Genomic DNA, 13,165 nt, shown 5'->3' on the forward strand with positions numbered 1-13,165 from the left:
AACATAGATTTCTGGGGGGAAGTATGGGACTGGGAATTTGCTGGTGTTGCTCTGCTGTGTAATTCATGAGTGATTGGACATGGTGCTCATATATTATAACTGTGAGTAACTTACATGCTTGGAGGCTGTCTGTGAGGAGAGGTAACTCTCACCATAGGCACTGACTCCATGGGTGCTCTGGGGCTGGAGCACCCACCAGCAGCTCCCTGCCCCTCCCGCTTCAGCTCACCTCCACCTCCGCCTCCTCCCCTGAGCGCGCCACCACGTCCTGTTTCTCCCCCCTCCCTCCCAGCGCTTGGGGAGCTGAGGGGACACAGCTGTTCATCAGTCCAGACTGTATGCTGGATAATGTCAACCCTCATCAACAGAAAAGATCCAATTGCTAAATATATTCTGGGGAAAAAGCTGGTAGTAGCAGACACTGTCACAGAACCCAGCATCACACTCAATTACCAGTGAGCTCGAAGATGATATAAAGATGTATGTGGATGCTATCGACACATCGAGACCAGTGTCAGAAAAGAGACTACTCCAGTTACAAAAAACAACCTTGACACATATGCAACGTCAGGACGTTCTACATTACATTAGGGGCGGCTGGCCCAAGTATCTAAAGGACACTAAGGAAGTGACCAGAGACTACTTTGTGGTGCGTGGACAATTAAGTCAAATGGACTCATGGTTAAAAACAATGGCATCATCATTCCAAATGAAATGAGAGGAGAAATCTTAAGCCTCATCCATGAAGGACGTTAATGATTAACTAAATGCCATGAGTGGACCAACTAGCCAATGTGGTGGCAGTGCATCAGCAAGAACATAAAGAATAAAGTATCTGTATGTGACTATTGCAGAATTAATAGACCAACACAGCACAAAGAACCTTTAATAACAACACTTCTACCAGGCAGTTCTTGGAAGAGACTAGCTGCAGATTCATGCATATTCAGAAGACATCATTACCTGGTCGTCATGGACTATTTTTCCAGGTATATAGAAATAACTTAAAAGATATAACCTGTCACAGTGTTATCAAGAAATTGAAGTGCACTTTTGCTCACTTCAGTATTCCAGAACAACTAGTAAAGGACAATGGACCACAAGCGCTGCAACAGAATTTAAGTCATTCCAAGCAAAATATTATTTTGATCGTATTACTAGCAGCCTACATTACCCATTACCAGCGAATGGAGAGGCTGAGAGAGCTGTACAGACAGCTGAGACAATCTTACAGTGGGAAGATCCATTCCTTGCTCTTCTGAGTTATAGATCAACACCACCAGCAGCTATTGGATATAGTTCAGCACAACTCCTGTTGGGAAGACAACTCAGAACTACTGTTCCAGCTTTGGGAAAGAATCTATCTCCAATGTGGCCAGACATAAAGAGAGTAGCCAAATAGGATAAAAAGGCTAAAAAAAGCTTATGAACACTTTTACTAAAGATGTCACTCAGAATTGCTGGGTCTAGAACCCTGGTGACTGTGTTCATGTCAATTGGATGGAGAAAAGGGACAGACAGCCCCAGCTGTCGTAAAGAAAAACAATTCAGCACCCAGATCGTGTGTGATGGAGACCGTGTGTGACAGTGGAGAGTTCAGCAGAAACTCCCAACATCTACAGTTTGTTCTTCAGAAAACAATCAACAGAGAAAACTCTACAGACAGCAGATGTAGAACAAGAAGAAGAAGACTCGAATTCTGAACAAACCACAGCCAGTTGTTGCAACTAATGGACAGCCAGATGACCACTTTGTCATGCGCTTGGGTCGTGTAATTAGAAAGCCAATACAATTCAGAGACACTTAACAGACTGATACATACTGAACATCAAAGATAGTGCAATAGTGTAAATATTGTATATGTTAGGAATGTAGAACTTAAAGGGGGAGATGTAATGGGATGCTCATCTGTATTATATTGCTCAGCCACTAGGGAGCACTGTGTGTAAAATACTTTATTTAAACAAACTCCAGCCATACCTAGCAGAGCTTTGAAGTATCTTATGATGAACACATCTGGTGTGCATAAGCAAGCTCTGTAGCCTCTCTACATCTGGTACAGGAGCATGTCATAGCAGGCTAAGGAGACAATGAAGAAACTGCTGTGCAGTTATGCCAGGTTAAAGGGAGAGAGATCCCAGCACTGAAATGGGAATGATGGGATTGCTGGGGAGGGGAACTGATGGGGCCCCTCAAGGGCCTGGTGATGATAGAAATGGGAACGTTACTGTAATGAGGAGGAGGTGTGTGGCGTGAGGGCTGCTGGCTTGCCGGGGTGGGGATGGGGTTGTGTTGTCTCTTGCCCCTTTGTCCTGTGCTGAGAAGGGAGGCAGGTGGTGGGTCTCGCAGAGGGAGAAGCACACGCTCGGCTCACTTCTGGGGAGACTTGACATTGGTTCTTTCTTTGTTTGCAGGTGTCCTGTCATCTGATGTCAAAGCTTCTCAGGGTGAGAGAGCTGGCACGGCTCCCTGTGTGCGCAGCATGGGGGAAGATCCTGACACTAGCTGAGCTCAGGTATGTCCCTGCACAGGGAATGAGCAAAAGGCGAGGCTGGATTCTCCTCCCTGGGGTCTGAAGCTGGGATGGGGCTGTTGACTGTTATAACAGATGTGCCTAAGGGCAAATAGTCCCAACTCTGCCCGCCCTGCCCTGCTGTGATGGCTCCCTGTGCTGTCCAGTGCACAATGGGCTGGGGGTTCTGGTCCTCTCTGGGCTCTCACTACAGGGGAGTGGGGATATAAACCAGCAACTGGGGGATGGGGCCTCATCTCTCTGGCTGTCAGCAGTTATTTCCCGCCTGTCCCCACAACTTCCATGTCTCCAGTAGGAAGGACTGGGTTCTTCCCTCTTTCATAAGAACATAAGAATGGTCATACTGGGTCAGACCAAAGGTCCATCTAGCCCAGTATCCTGACTTCCGACAGTGGACAGTACCAGGTGCCCCAGAGGGAATGAACAGAACAGGTAATCATCAAGTGATCCACCTCCTGTTGCCCATTCCCAGCTTTTGGCAAATAGAGGCTAGGGACACGATCCCTGGCCATCCTGGCTAATAGCCATTGATGGACCTATTCTCCATGAATTTATCTAGTTCTTTTTTGAACCCTGTTATAGTCTTGGCCTTCACAACATCCTCTGACAAAGGGTTCCACAGGTTGACTGTGAGTTGTGTAAAGAAATACTTCCTTTTGTTTGTTTTAAATCTGCTGCCTATTAATTTCATTTGGTGACCCCTAGTTCTTGTGTTATTAGAAGGAGTAAATAACACTTCATTATTTACTTTTTCCACACCAGTCATGAATTTATAGGCCGCTATCATATCCCCCCTTAGTCATCTCTTTTCCAAGCTGAAAAGTCACAGTTTTATTAATCTCTCCCCAAATGGAAGCTGTTGCATACCCCTAATAATTTTTGTTGCCCTTTTCTGTACGTTTTCCAATTCCAATATATCTTTTTTGAGATGGGGCGACCACATCTGCACGCAATATTCAAGATGTGGGCATACCATGGATTTATATAGAGGCAAGATGATATTTTCTATCTGATTATCCCTTTCCTAATGATTCCCAACATTCTGTTTGCTTTTTTGACTGCCACTGCACATTGAATGAATGTTTTCAGAGAACTATCCACAATGACTCCAAGATCTCTTTTTTGAGTGGTAACAACTAATTTAGACCCCATCATTTTATATGTATAATTGGGATTATGATTTCCCATGTGCATTACTTTGCATTTATCAACATTGAATTTCATCTGCCATTTTGTTGCTCAGTCCCCCACTTTTGTGAGATCCTTTTGTAACTCTTCGCATTCTGTACTGGACTTAACTATCTTGAGCAGTTTTGTATTGTCTGCAGATTTTGCCACCTCACTGTTTACCCCCTTTTCCAGATCAGTTATGAATATGTTGAATGCTACTGGTCCCAGTACAGACCCCTGGGAGACACCACTATTTACCTCTCTCCATTCTGAAAACTGACCATTTATTCCTACCCTTTGTTTCCTATCTTTTAACCAGTTACTGATCCATAAGAGGACCTTCCCTCTTATCGCATGACAGCTTACTTTGCTTAAGAACCTATGGTGAGGGACCTTGTCAAATGCTTTTTGAAAATCTAAGTACACTATATCCATTGGATCCCCCTTGGTCACATACTTGTTGACCCCCTCAAACAATTTTAGTAGATTGGTGAGGCATGATATCCCTTTACAAAAACCATGTTGACTCTTCCCTAGCAAATCGTGTTCATTTATGTGTCTGATAATTCTGTTCTTTACTATAGATTCAACCAGTTTGCCCAGTACTGAAGTTAAGCTTACTGGCCTGTAATTGCCAGGATTGCCTCTGGAGCCTTTTTAAAAAATTGGTGTCACATTAGCTATCCTCCTCTCATCTGTTACAGAAGCTGATTTAAATGACAGGTTATATACCACAATTAGTAGTTCTGCAATTTCACATTTGAGTTCCTTCAGAACTCTTGGGTGAATACCATCTGGTCCTGGTGACTTACTACTGTTTATTTTATCAATTTGTTCCAAAACCTCCTTTAATGACACCTCTCTCTGGGACAGTTCCTCAGATTTGTCACCTAAAAAGAATGGCTCAGGTTTGGGAATCTCCCTCACATCCTCAGCTGTGAAGACCGATGCGAAGAATTCATTTAGTTTCTCCGCAATGGCCTTTTTGTCCTTGAGTGCTCCTTTACCATCTTGTTTGTCCAGTGGCCTCACTGGTTGTTTAGCAGGCTTACTGCTTCTGATGTACTTAAACATTTTTTTATTACTTTTTGAGTCTGACTAGCTGTTCTTCAAATTCTTTTTTGGCCTTCCTAATTATATTTTTACAGTTCATTTGCCAGAGTTTATGCTCCTTTCTATTTTCCTCACTAGGATTTAACTTCCGCTTTTTAAAGGATGCCTTTTTGCCTCCTACTGCTTCTTTTACTTTGTTGTTTAGCCACGGTGGGACTTTTTTGGTCCTCTCACTATGTTTTTTAATTTGGGGTATACATTTAAGTTGAGCCTCTATTATGGTGTCTTTAAAAAGTTTCCATGGAGCTTGCAGGGATTTCACTTTTGGCACTGTACCTTTTAATCTATTTAACTAACTTCCTCATTTTTGTGTAGTTCCCCTTTCTGAAATTAAATGCTACTGTGGTTGATTGCTGTGGTATTCTCCCCCACCCCCTGGATGTTAAATTTAATTATACTGTGGTCACTGTTACCAAGCGGTTCAGCTATATTCCCCTCTTGGACCAGATCCTGTGTCCCATTTAGGACTAAATCAAGACTTGCCTCTCCTCTTGTGGGTTCCAGGACTAGCTGCTCCAAGAAGCTGTCATTTAAGGTGTCAAGAAACTTTATCGCTGCATCCCGTCCTGAGCTGCCAATCTGGGGATAGTTGATATCCCCCATTATTATTGAGTTTTTTTCTTTTTTATAGCCTCTCAAATCTCCAAGAGCATTTCACAGTCATTGTCACAATCCTGGTCAGGTGGTCGGTAGTATATCCCCACTGCTATATTCTTATTATTCAAGCATGGAATTACTATCCATAGAGATTTTATGGTACAGTTTGGTTCATTTAAGATTTTTACTTCATTTGACTCTATGCTCTCTTTCACATATAGTGCCATTCCCTCACCAGCATGACGTGTTATGTCCTTCCGATATATTTTGTACCCTGGTACTACTGTGTCCCACTGATTTACTCATTCCACCAAGTTTCTGTGATTCCTATTATATCAATATCTTTATTTAATACAAGGCACTCAAGTTCACCTATCTTATTATTTAGACTTCTAGCATTTGTATATAAGTACTTAAAATAGTATCACTTTTTAGCTGTCTGCCATTATGTGATGTAATTGAATGGGACTCTTTTTCATTTGACTGTTTCTCATCAGATCCTTCCCTGCCCTGACACCCACCCTCAGAGGGGGTCAGACAAATGGACCCTCCCTGTCTGATTATGAGCTTTGAAGCTATGCTGCCCCCAGCTGCCTCTCAGCCCCCTTCGCCTGTGGGGTCCTTGCTGGTGTAGGGCTGATGCCTGGCATGCTCCAAGCCCGCAGTCCCAGCAAATAGGACTTTCACCCCTGATCCTCCTGCAGCCCAGTGTGCTCCAAGATCACATCTTCTGTCATGGGCTCCGTGGATGGAGAGGGCCTGGAGACATCAGCCCCAGGAGAGAGAGGGCCGGAGCAACAGTCACAGTATCCCAGGTGCTTTGCTGCCCGTTCTGCTGTGACTGCGCTCTGGGACACTGGCTGCTACTGGGACTCTGGGTCTGTCTTGCGCTAGAAAGTTGATTCTACTGCAAAGGAGAAGCTGACCTCATTGCTGCCTAGTGACCGATGATATGGCCCAGTCCTGAGGCTGGCTGCGGCATTGGCTGAGGGCCACCCAATCCCCTGGGTATTAGGCAACTTTCTGAGTTTTTGTGGTCAGGACTTTGCAGAGAACTTCCACTTTCGAGAGCTGGAGTGAGACATTATTGTTAGCTTTGTTCTCCCCATCAACTTCCACCCTCTTGAGCAGCAATGGCCCCCGGGGGGATCCCTGGGGTCGCCAGGAACTGCTGGGCTGGGGCTCTAATAGTGGCGATAGCACTGAGAACTCACAGAGCTCATTGCACAGACCCTCCAGGTAAGCAGAGACCCCAGTGCTGGGGGGAAAAAGCCCTTTTGGGCTCTCAGGATGGGGAACACAAAAGCTTTCCCCCTGCCCAGCTCAGGGCTCAGAGATTCTCTTACAGGATCAACACAAGGGACTAGCAGATGGAGGTGGGGGGGGTGGTGGTGCAAGGATGGGGAAAGGCTGCAGCAGACGTGGGTGGAGGTGGGTTCCTGACCTGCTCCTCTCTCCTCTCAGAGCATTTCCTGCTGCAGGAGAAGTCTGAGTGTCACTACACCAACGGCATGCAGCGGGTGAGGTATCTGAAAAGACTGATCTGGGGCCAGCAGGAGATCTGTTACTATGACAGTGACTTGGGCTTCTCGGTGGCCCGCACGGAACTGGGTCGGCCGATCGCGGAGTATTGGAACAGGCTGGAGTGGCTGAGCTACTTGTGGGCTTCAGTGGAGAAGTTCTGCAGTTATAACCATAGGAGATTTAAGAACATCACTGTGGGTAGGCGAGGTGAGCTGAATGGGGAGGAGACCAAATTGGAACTGGGAACTTTGGGTCAGCCCCCCCATCTGGTGGTGTTATATTTGCCTCTCTCTGCACACTCCCTACCAGGCAGCAATTGAGCGTCAGTGGGGCTGGGTTTGAACTTGCGGAGGCAGAGGGGGAGTCGGAGGACGGGACTGGAGAAGACAGAATCTTTAATAACAAAGGGTTGCTCTCAGCTTGAATCAGGCCCCAAATCCCAGTTTTGAGGGAAATTCTCCCGAAACCTGATACTGAAGGAAATAATTTGGATGAGCCCCACAGACAAGCCAGGATCCTAGAGCTCCACACATGGTCCTCCCCATCCTGCCAGCCCCCTCTGGCAGTGGGCACCCCATGGGACTGGGACTAAGGGCAGCGGGTGAAACCCTCCCACCCGTCCCCTACCAAAGCTCTCTGCAGGAGGCACTGAGGTACCATGGGGATCCCTCACCTGGGAGATGGTGATGAGGGTGGGACTAGTGTGGCTGGAAGGGGTGTCATGCAGAGTACAGTCATGGCTGTGCATTGCAGGATCAGGGCTGCTGAAGGAGATGCAGACAGGTGGGTTTCAAGGAGAAATCCAGATGGTGTAGACTTGAGCTGCCCCCCTTTGGTCCCATTCCCACCCATGTCCCAGCAAGGAGCAATTTCTGATAGGACAGAGCAGGAGAAGGTGTGTGTTCTGTGTCTGGGCCCCTTTGCCAAGGTGTCTCTCTCTCACACACACAGTTAAGCCCAGAGTGAAAATTTCCACCCTGAAAGCAGAGTCTTCCCACCGCCCCAGCTTGCTGGTTTGCTCTGCAACAGGGTTTTATCCTTCCGAGATAGCGACCAAGTGGTTCAAAAATGGGCAGGAGGAGACAGCCGGAGTTGTATCCAGGGAGCTGCTACATAATGGAGACTGGACCTTCCAGATCCAGGTGACGCTGGAAACAAAACCCAGGTGGGGAGATGTCTACACATGCCAAGTGGAGCACATCAGCCTGCAAACGCCCATCACCATGCAATGGGGTAAGAGACTGACATTGGGGCAACCCCGGAGGATGCCTTGGGGTCACTCCTAGCTCTATGGAGACGACCAGAGGCTGGCCATGAAGCAGACTGGGATGGGATGCGTGCCCCATATGTGCTGTGAGAGGGTTAATATGGGCCCGAGAGGCCAATTAACCCACCTGCTTGTACCTGTTCAGGTAGGCCAGGCCTAATTGGAGATAAAGCCCAGCTGGGTTCTCCTTCCCCTCTTCCTCCCCCTCCATAAAGAGCTGGGTGAGTCCAGTTGAGAGAGGCTGGGCTGGGCTCACTCTGGGGAGCAGCCTGAAAGAAGGCTGAGCAGAGCAGGTGAACTGGAAGCAGGGACACTGCTGGGCTGCAGCCTGCCTGAACCCCTGAGCAGGGGTGCTGGACCCAGGGGCGCTGTGGGAGCAGCAGTACCCCTGACTTGAAGTGGTTTCCATCATGTACAGGGGTTACAGTTTGGTTCAATGGTTTTCAGCACCCCCACTATAAAAATTGTTCCAGCGCCACTGCCCCTGAGTGAGGGGAGGAGTGTGCCAGCCCCTGGAGACGGGGGTTGTTGGAGGCATAGGAACCTGGGGTGTGGCATGGGGAAAAGACTGTAGCATGGCATGCCTGGGAGGGAGAGGTGGCGTGCTGAGCCCAGCTAGGATAAAAGTTTGGTTATTTCCATGTTTGTTAGACTTTGGTAAAAGACACTGAGGCCCCGGAAGGGACTGGACTCTGTATAATGGTCTGGCTGGAGGGCCATGTCACTCCTACAGCTGGAGAAGGCCAAAGGAAGGTGGGGGAAATGGAGGCAACAGGTGCTGTAGTGTAACAGCCATCCAGAATGGGGCACAGTGCCCCACATACCCTTCAGTAAGACAACAAAGATACTGTAAGGGAAATCAGAGTCCAGGCTGAGCCCTAATCCTCTGTGCTCCTCTTTCGACAGTGGCACAGCCTGACTCTGGCAAAAGCAAGATGTTCATTGGAATTGGGGGCTTCGTACTGGGGTTGAGCTTCATGGTGCTGGGACTCCTCGTCTACCAGAAGAATAAGAAAGGTGAGTTGCAGGTGAATGAAGGAGGTGAAATGTGTCCCCGGTAAGATGGCCTGATAGTCTTTAGGATTTCACTATAATTTAGATTTAACAAGACAGTTAACTTGAATTTCAAGGACATTTTGGATTTTTAGGGCCTAGGCAGGGCCAGCTCCAGGCACCAGCGAAGGAAGCAGGTGCTTGGGGCGGCCAATACAAAGGGGCGGCACTCCGTCCGGTATCGGGGCAGCACCTCCGGGTCTTCGGTGGTAATTCGGCGGCGGGTCCCTCAGTCCCTCTCTCCCTCTTTGAGCTGCTGCCGAAGAGGAAGAGAGGGAGTGAAGGACCTGCTGCCGAAGAATGAAGCGGCGTGATTGAGCTGCCGCCGACCGCCCCCTTTTCCCCCGCCCCCCCCGCTTGGGGTGGCAGAAAAGCTAGAGCCGGCCCTTGGCCTATGCCAACACCTATTAAAGTCAATGTCAGTTTTAAATGACTTCTACAGACATTGGATTGGGCCTTCAGTGACTAGAGACCTTTCCAGGAACCATTTGGGCCATCCTTGGGCCTTGAAAGATCAGCCTCTGACCTGGTATAGCTCTGAAACGGACCATCTGAATTCTGGACTATGTTGGTGGTTACTTATGGCAAATTCTCCACTTCTGCTCCACAGACTCTTGCAACATCAGTTTGTTGCAGACTGTTTGTAGACTCTGGATATGGATAAATTCATATTTATGTACAAAAGAATTAAGTAACCTCCTTTAAAATCAAAAGAAACCAAACCCAGCCAAGAAACCTATGAACTCTTGACCCCAAAGTTTTGGTTGGTTGTTCCTCTTGCCAACTTCTCTCTCATCTCAGTACACTAACATAAATTTAAGTTCTTTCACTTAAAATGAACTAGAACGACCGGTTTAAAATCCTGGTGGTAGAGTCTCTGTCACACAAGCACTCGCAAGCTTTCTCCAGCCTAAGCCTGTCCAATGACTCTCTCTTTTCTTAAACAAGCAAACTTAGCAGGTTCTTCATTCTTGGTCTTTTTCTCTTAAGAACGGGGGTCCTCGGCCAGCGGTTGTGACCACCAAGTGTCGGGGTGTTATGACTAGAGCTGGTTGGTTGTTTTTGGATGAAACAGTTTCATTGACAGATGCTGATTCGCTGGACCAAAATGTTTTGTCATACCTATTATAGAGTCTGTGAATTTTTTCTCGAAACACGGGCAGGTTTAAATTGGAAACTTACAGAGGTTCTAGGGTCCACAGCCCTGACAGGGAGCCCCCAGACACCCAGCTGGAGACTGGCAGGTTCCCTGCAACACAGCAGCCAGCCTGCAAGTGCCCAGCTGGAGCCAGGATTCTGGGGGATGACTGGCTCTCCGCACCGCAGCAACAGCAGCAGCCACCCGGGGAGCCCCATCTGCAGACAGGATTCTTGCCACTGTTGGGCTCCCAGCTCCAGGGCAGGGAGGCTACCAGCAATGAAATTGGCATTCTTGTCAGTTTCATGGCTGTTATTTCACATTTTTGTCTCAGAAATACCATATTTTGCTGTTTTGTAATGAAATTTTCAGGGATCTCCAATTCCAGTAAATTTCAGTAAATTTGCTTTCCTTCCAGATCAGAATGAAATTTACTTTGCAAATATTCAAATCCCTGAATTTCAGCCAGCTCTAGTTATGACCTCCCTGCCTGTCCCAAATTGTTTACTGGGAGGGTGTCCTTGCTAGATGGGACCAGGACCTGTGGGTTGAGTCCCAGTATGGAGAAGGTTGAGAACCACTGCCTTAGAAAAATAGTTCCCAAACACCAGTTTCTCCTTAAATTAAGAGGAATAGAGGAGCAGGGACTGGAGACTTGACCCTGCTGGAAGCAGCTCTCCAGCCTGCCTAAGGCTCTGAGCACATTTCTTTTGGTTTTTCAAGTCTTCAAATTACCCAAACTCAAGGTAACATCAGTCTTCACTCTGCAACCCGTTAAATCCTCTCTTCCCCGTCAGAGCCCTCTGGATAGGGTGACCAGATGTCCTGATTTTATAGGGACAATCCCGATATTCGGGGCTTTGTCTTATATAGGCCTTATATTTGACCATTACCCCCCACCCCCGTCCCGATTTTTCGCACTTGCTATCTGGTCACCCTACTTCTGGATGAATGTGCTTTAGGGATGGAAAGAGGAGCAGAGAGGATGTTGGTTGAATTGGTATCACTTCAGCTGCCCTTATTTGGGCCCCTCTATTGTCTCCTCTTATCTCCAGATCCTTTATACACTCAGACTATAATGCCATGTCTACACTACAAAATTATGTTGACCTAACTTATGTTGGCATACAGCCACCACAGTTATGAAATCGCTTGTGCGTGTGCACAGTTGGATCCTTGTGCTGGTGGTGCACGTCCTCACCAGGAGCGCTTGTATCGATTGTATTGTCAGTGGGGGGGATTGTGGGACAGCTCCTGGAGGCCAGTAACAGTCAATGTAAGCAGCACATTGTCTACACTGACATGGACCGCGACTATGCCGCTTGGGGAGCTGGGTGTTACTAAATCGGTGTAGAGTGGCCCTTATGTCAGCGGGAGCCAAATTTAAGTGAAGATTCTTCCACAGCTAGGTCGACACAAGGCCGCTTACATCGACCTAACCATGCAGTGTAGAACAGGCCAAACAATATTGCGAGGCTGGAGGTGGCGTGAGAATCAGGAGGATTTTGCTCCCTCCATTCAGGGTGAAGTGGGAGCCTCCCCCAGCAGCAGAATGTCCTGATTCCTGCTAGAGTATTTCCTATCCCTGAAGCTGCCAGGTAAAGTCACTGGGGAATGCCCTGGAGCCTGCAAGAGAAAATTCCCACTTGTCCCCCAGTGGTTATTTCTCTCTTTCCCCACAGGGTACCCGTGCTTGGACACTGCAGAATCTCAGGCTGCTGGGAGTGACAGGGGCAGCTCTACAAACTTACTGCTCTGTGCCTAAATCCTTCCAAGTTCTGTGAAGGGCCATCTCTAAATCTTCCCTTAACCCTCTGTATTCATGCATGAGCCATTACTCTTTCCTTTCCCCTCGCTAGCTGTTTTTTGTGGGCTCTTGCTCAGGTCACTACTGTGCTGCCTCTGATGGAGGGAATCACCACTTTCCCTCAATCGTAGCAGGTTTCCCTCCTGCCAACTTTTCCTGCCACCCCGCCCCAGATTTAACTGCTCTGCAATTAAAGAACCAAAGTGCTTGTAGATCTGAGATTGTCCTTCAGGGGCTGATTTCATGCAAGCTGTTGACTTGGGGAATCTCCAGTGGAAGAGGAGGGAAGGATCCAGCTTTCATATGGAGCTGAGGATGGATGTCCCGCAACTCAGAGTGCAGCATGTACCCAGATAGAAAAGAGGGGAATAAATAATAATGTTTCTAACTAATGCTTTGCACTTAGAGAAATTTTATCTAAGGGTCTGAAAGGATTTGACAACTGTGAGTTAATTAAAAGTACTAATTAACCTGGTGTTAATCTTTAATTTCATGTGTTTGGTAACTTTCTGAAACAGATCTGTGATTCTGTATATCATGACACTCCACCCTTTGGCTAATGGAGATTGTACTGTACTCAGCTGATGAGCAGAACATGAAAACCTATGTAGAACAGCAAATTAAAGAGATAAAGCCTTCCCCAGATAACTAACAACCCATGAGATTATAAACATGGAGAGAATGTTTACACTCTAATTTGCCTTTCACTGTCATTGCTGGTTTGTTCTTGCTGCTGCTTTTACTCCTGGCAACGGCCTCAGTCAGCTTAGACACTGAAGCTAGGCTGCTCAGACTCAGTTCCTGTCTCTAACTAGGTTCACTGTTTCCATTACTTGCATCTGAAGAAGTGAGGTTCTTACCCATGAAAGCTTATGCTCTCAATACTTCTGTTAGTCTTAAAGGTGCCACAGGACCCTCTGTTGCTTTTTACAGATTCAGACTAACATGGCTACCCCTCTGATA

The 13,165-nt window shown here is 47.3% G+C and overlaps 1 protein-coding gene across 1 annotated transcript; it reads left to right on the forward strand.

Annotated features, from left to right (window-relative positions):
• Positions 1-6,546: 6,546 nt before the first annotated feature.
• LOC112107067 (rano class II histocompatibility antigen, A beta chain-like) lies at positions 6,547-12,548 on the forward strand. Its single transcript, XM_024200617.2, has 5 exons — positions 6,547-6,652; positions 6,878-7,144; positions 7,889-8,170; positions 9,111-9,221; positions 12,078-12,548. The coding sequence occupies exons 1-5, from the start codon at positions 6,547-6,549 to the stop codon at positions 12,158-12,160; spliced, it is 849 nt and encodes a 282-aa protein (XP_024056385.1). The 3' UTR covers positions 12,161-12,548.
• Positions 12,549-13,165: the final 617 nt, after the last annotated feature.

This window comes from Terrapene carolina, unplaced genomic scaffold, assembly GCF_002925995.2.
Source record: "Terrapene carolina triunguis isolate 2854851 unplaced genomic scaffold, T_m_triunguis-2.0 Scaffold97, whole genome shotgun sequence".
In the NCBI taxonomy this organism is placed as follows: Eukaryota; Metazoa; Chordata; order Testudines; family Emydidae; genus Terrapene; species Terrapene triunguis.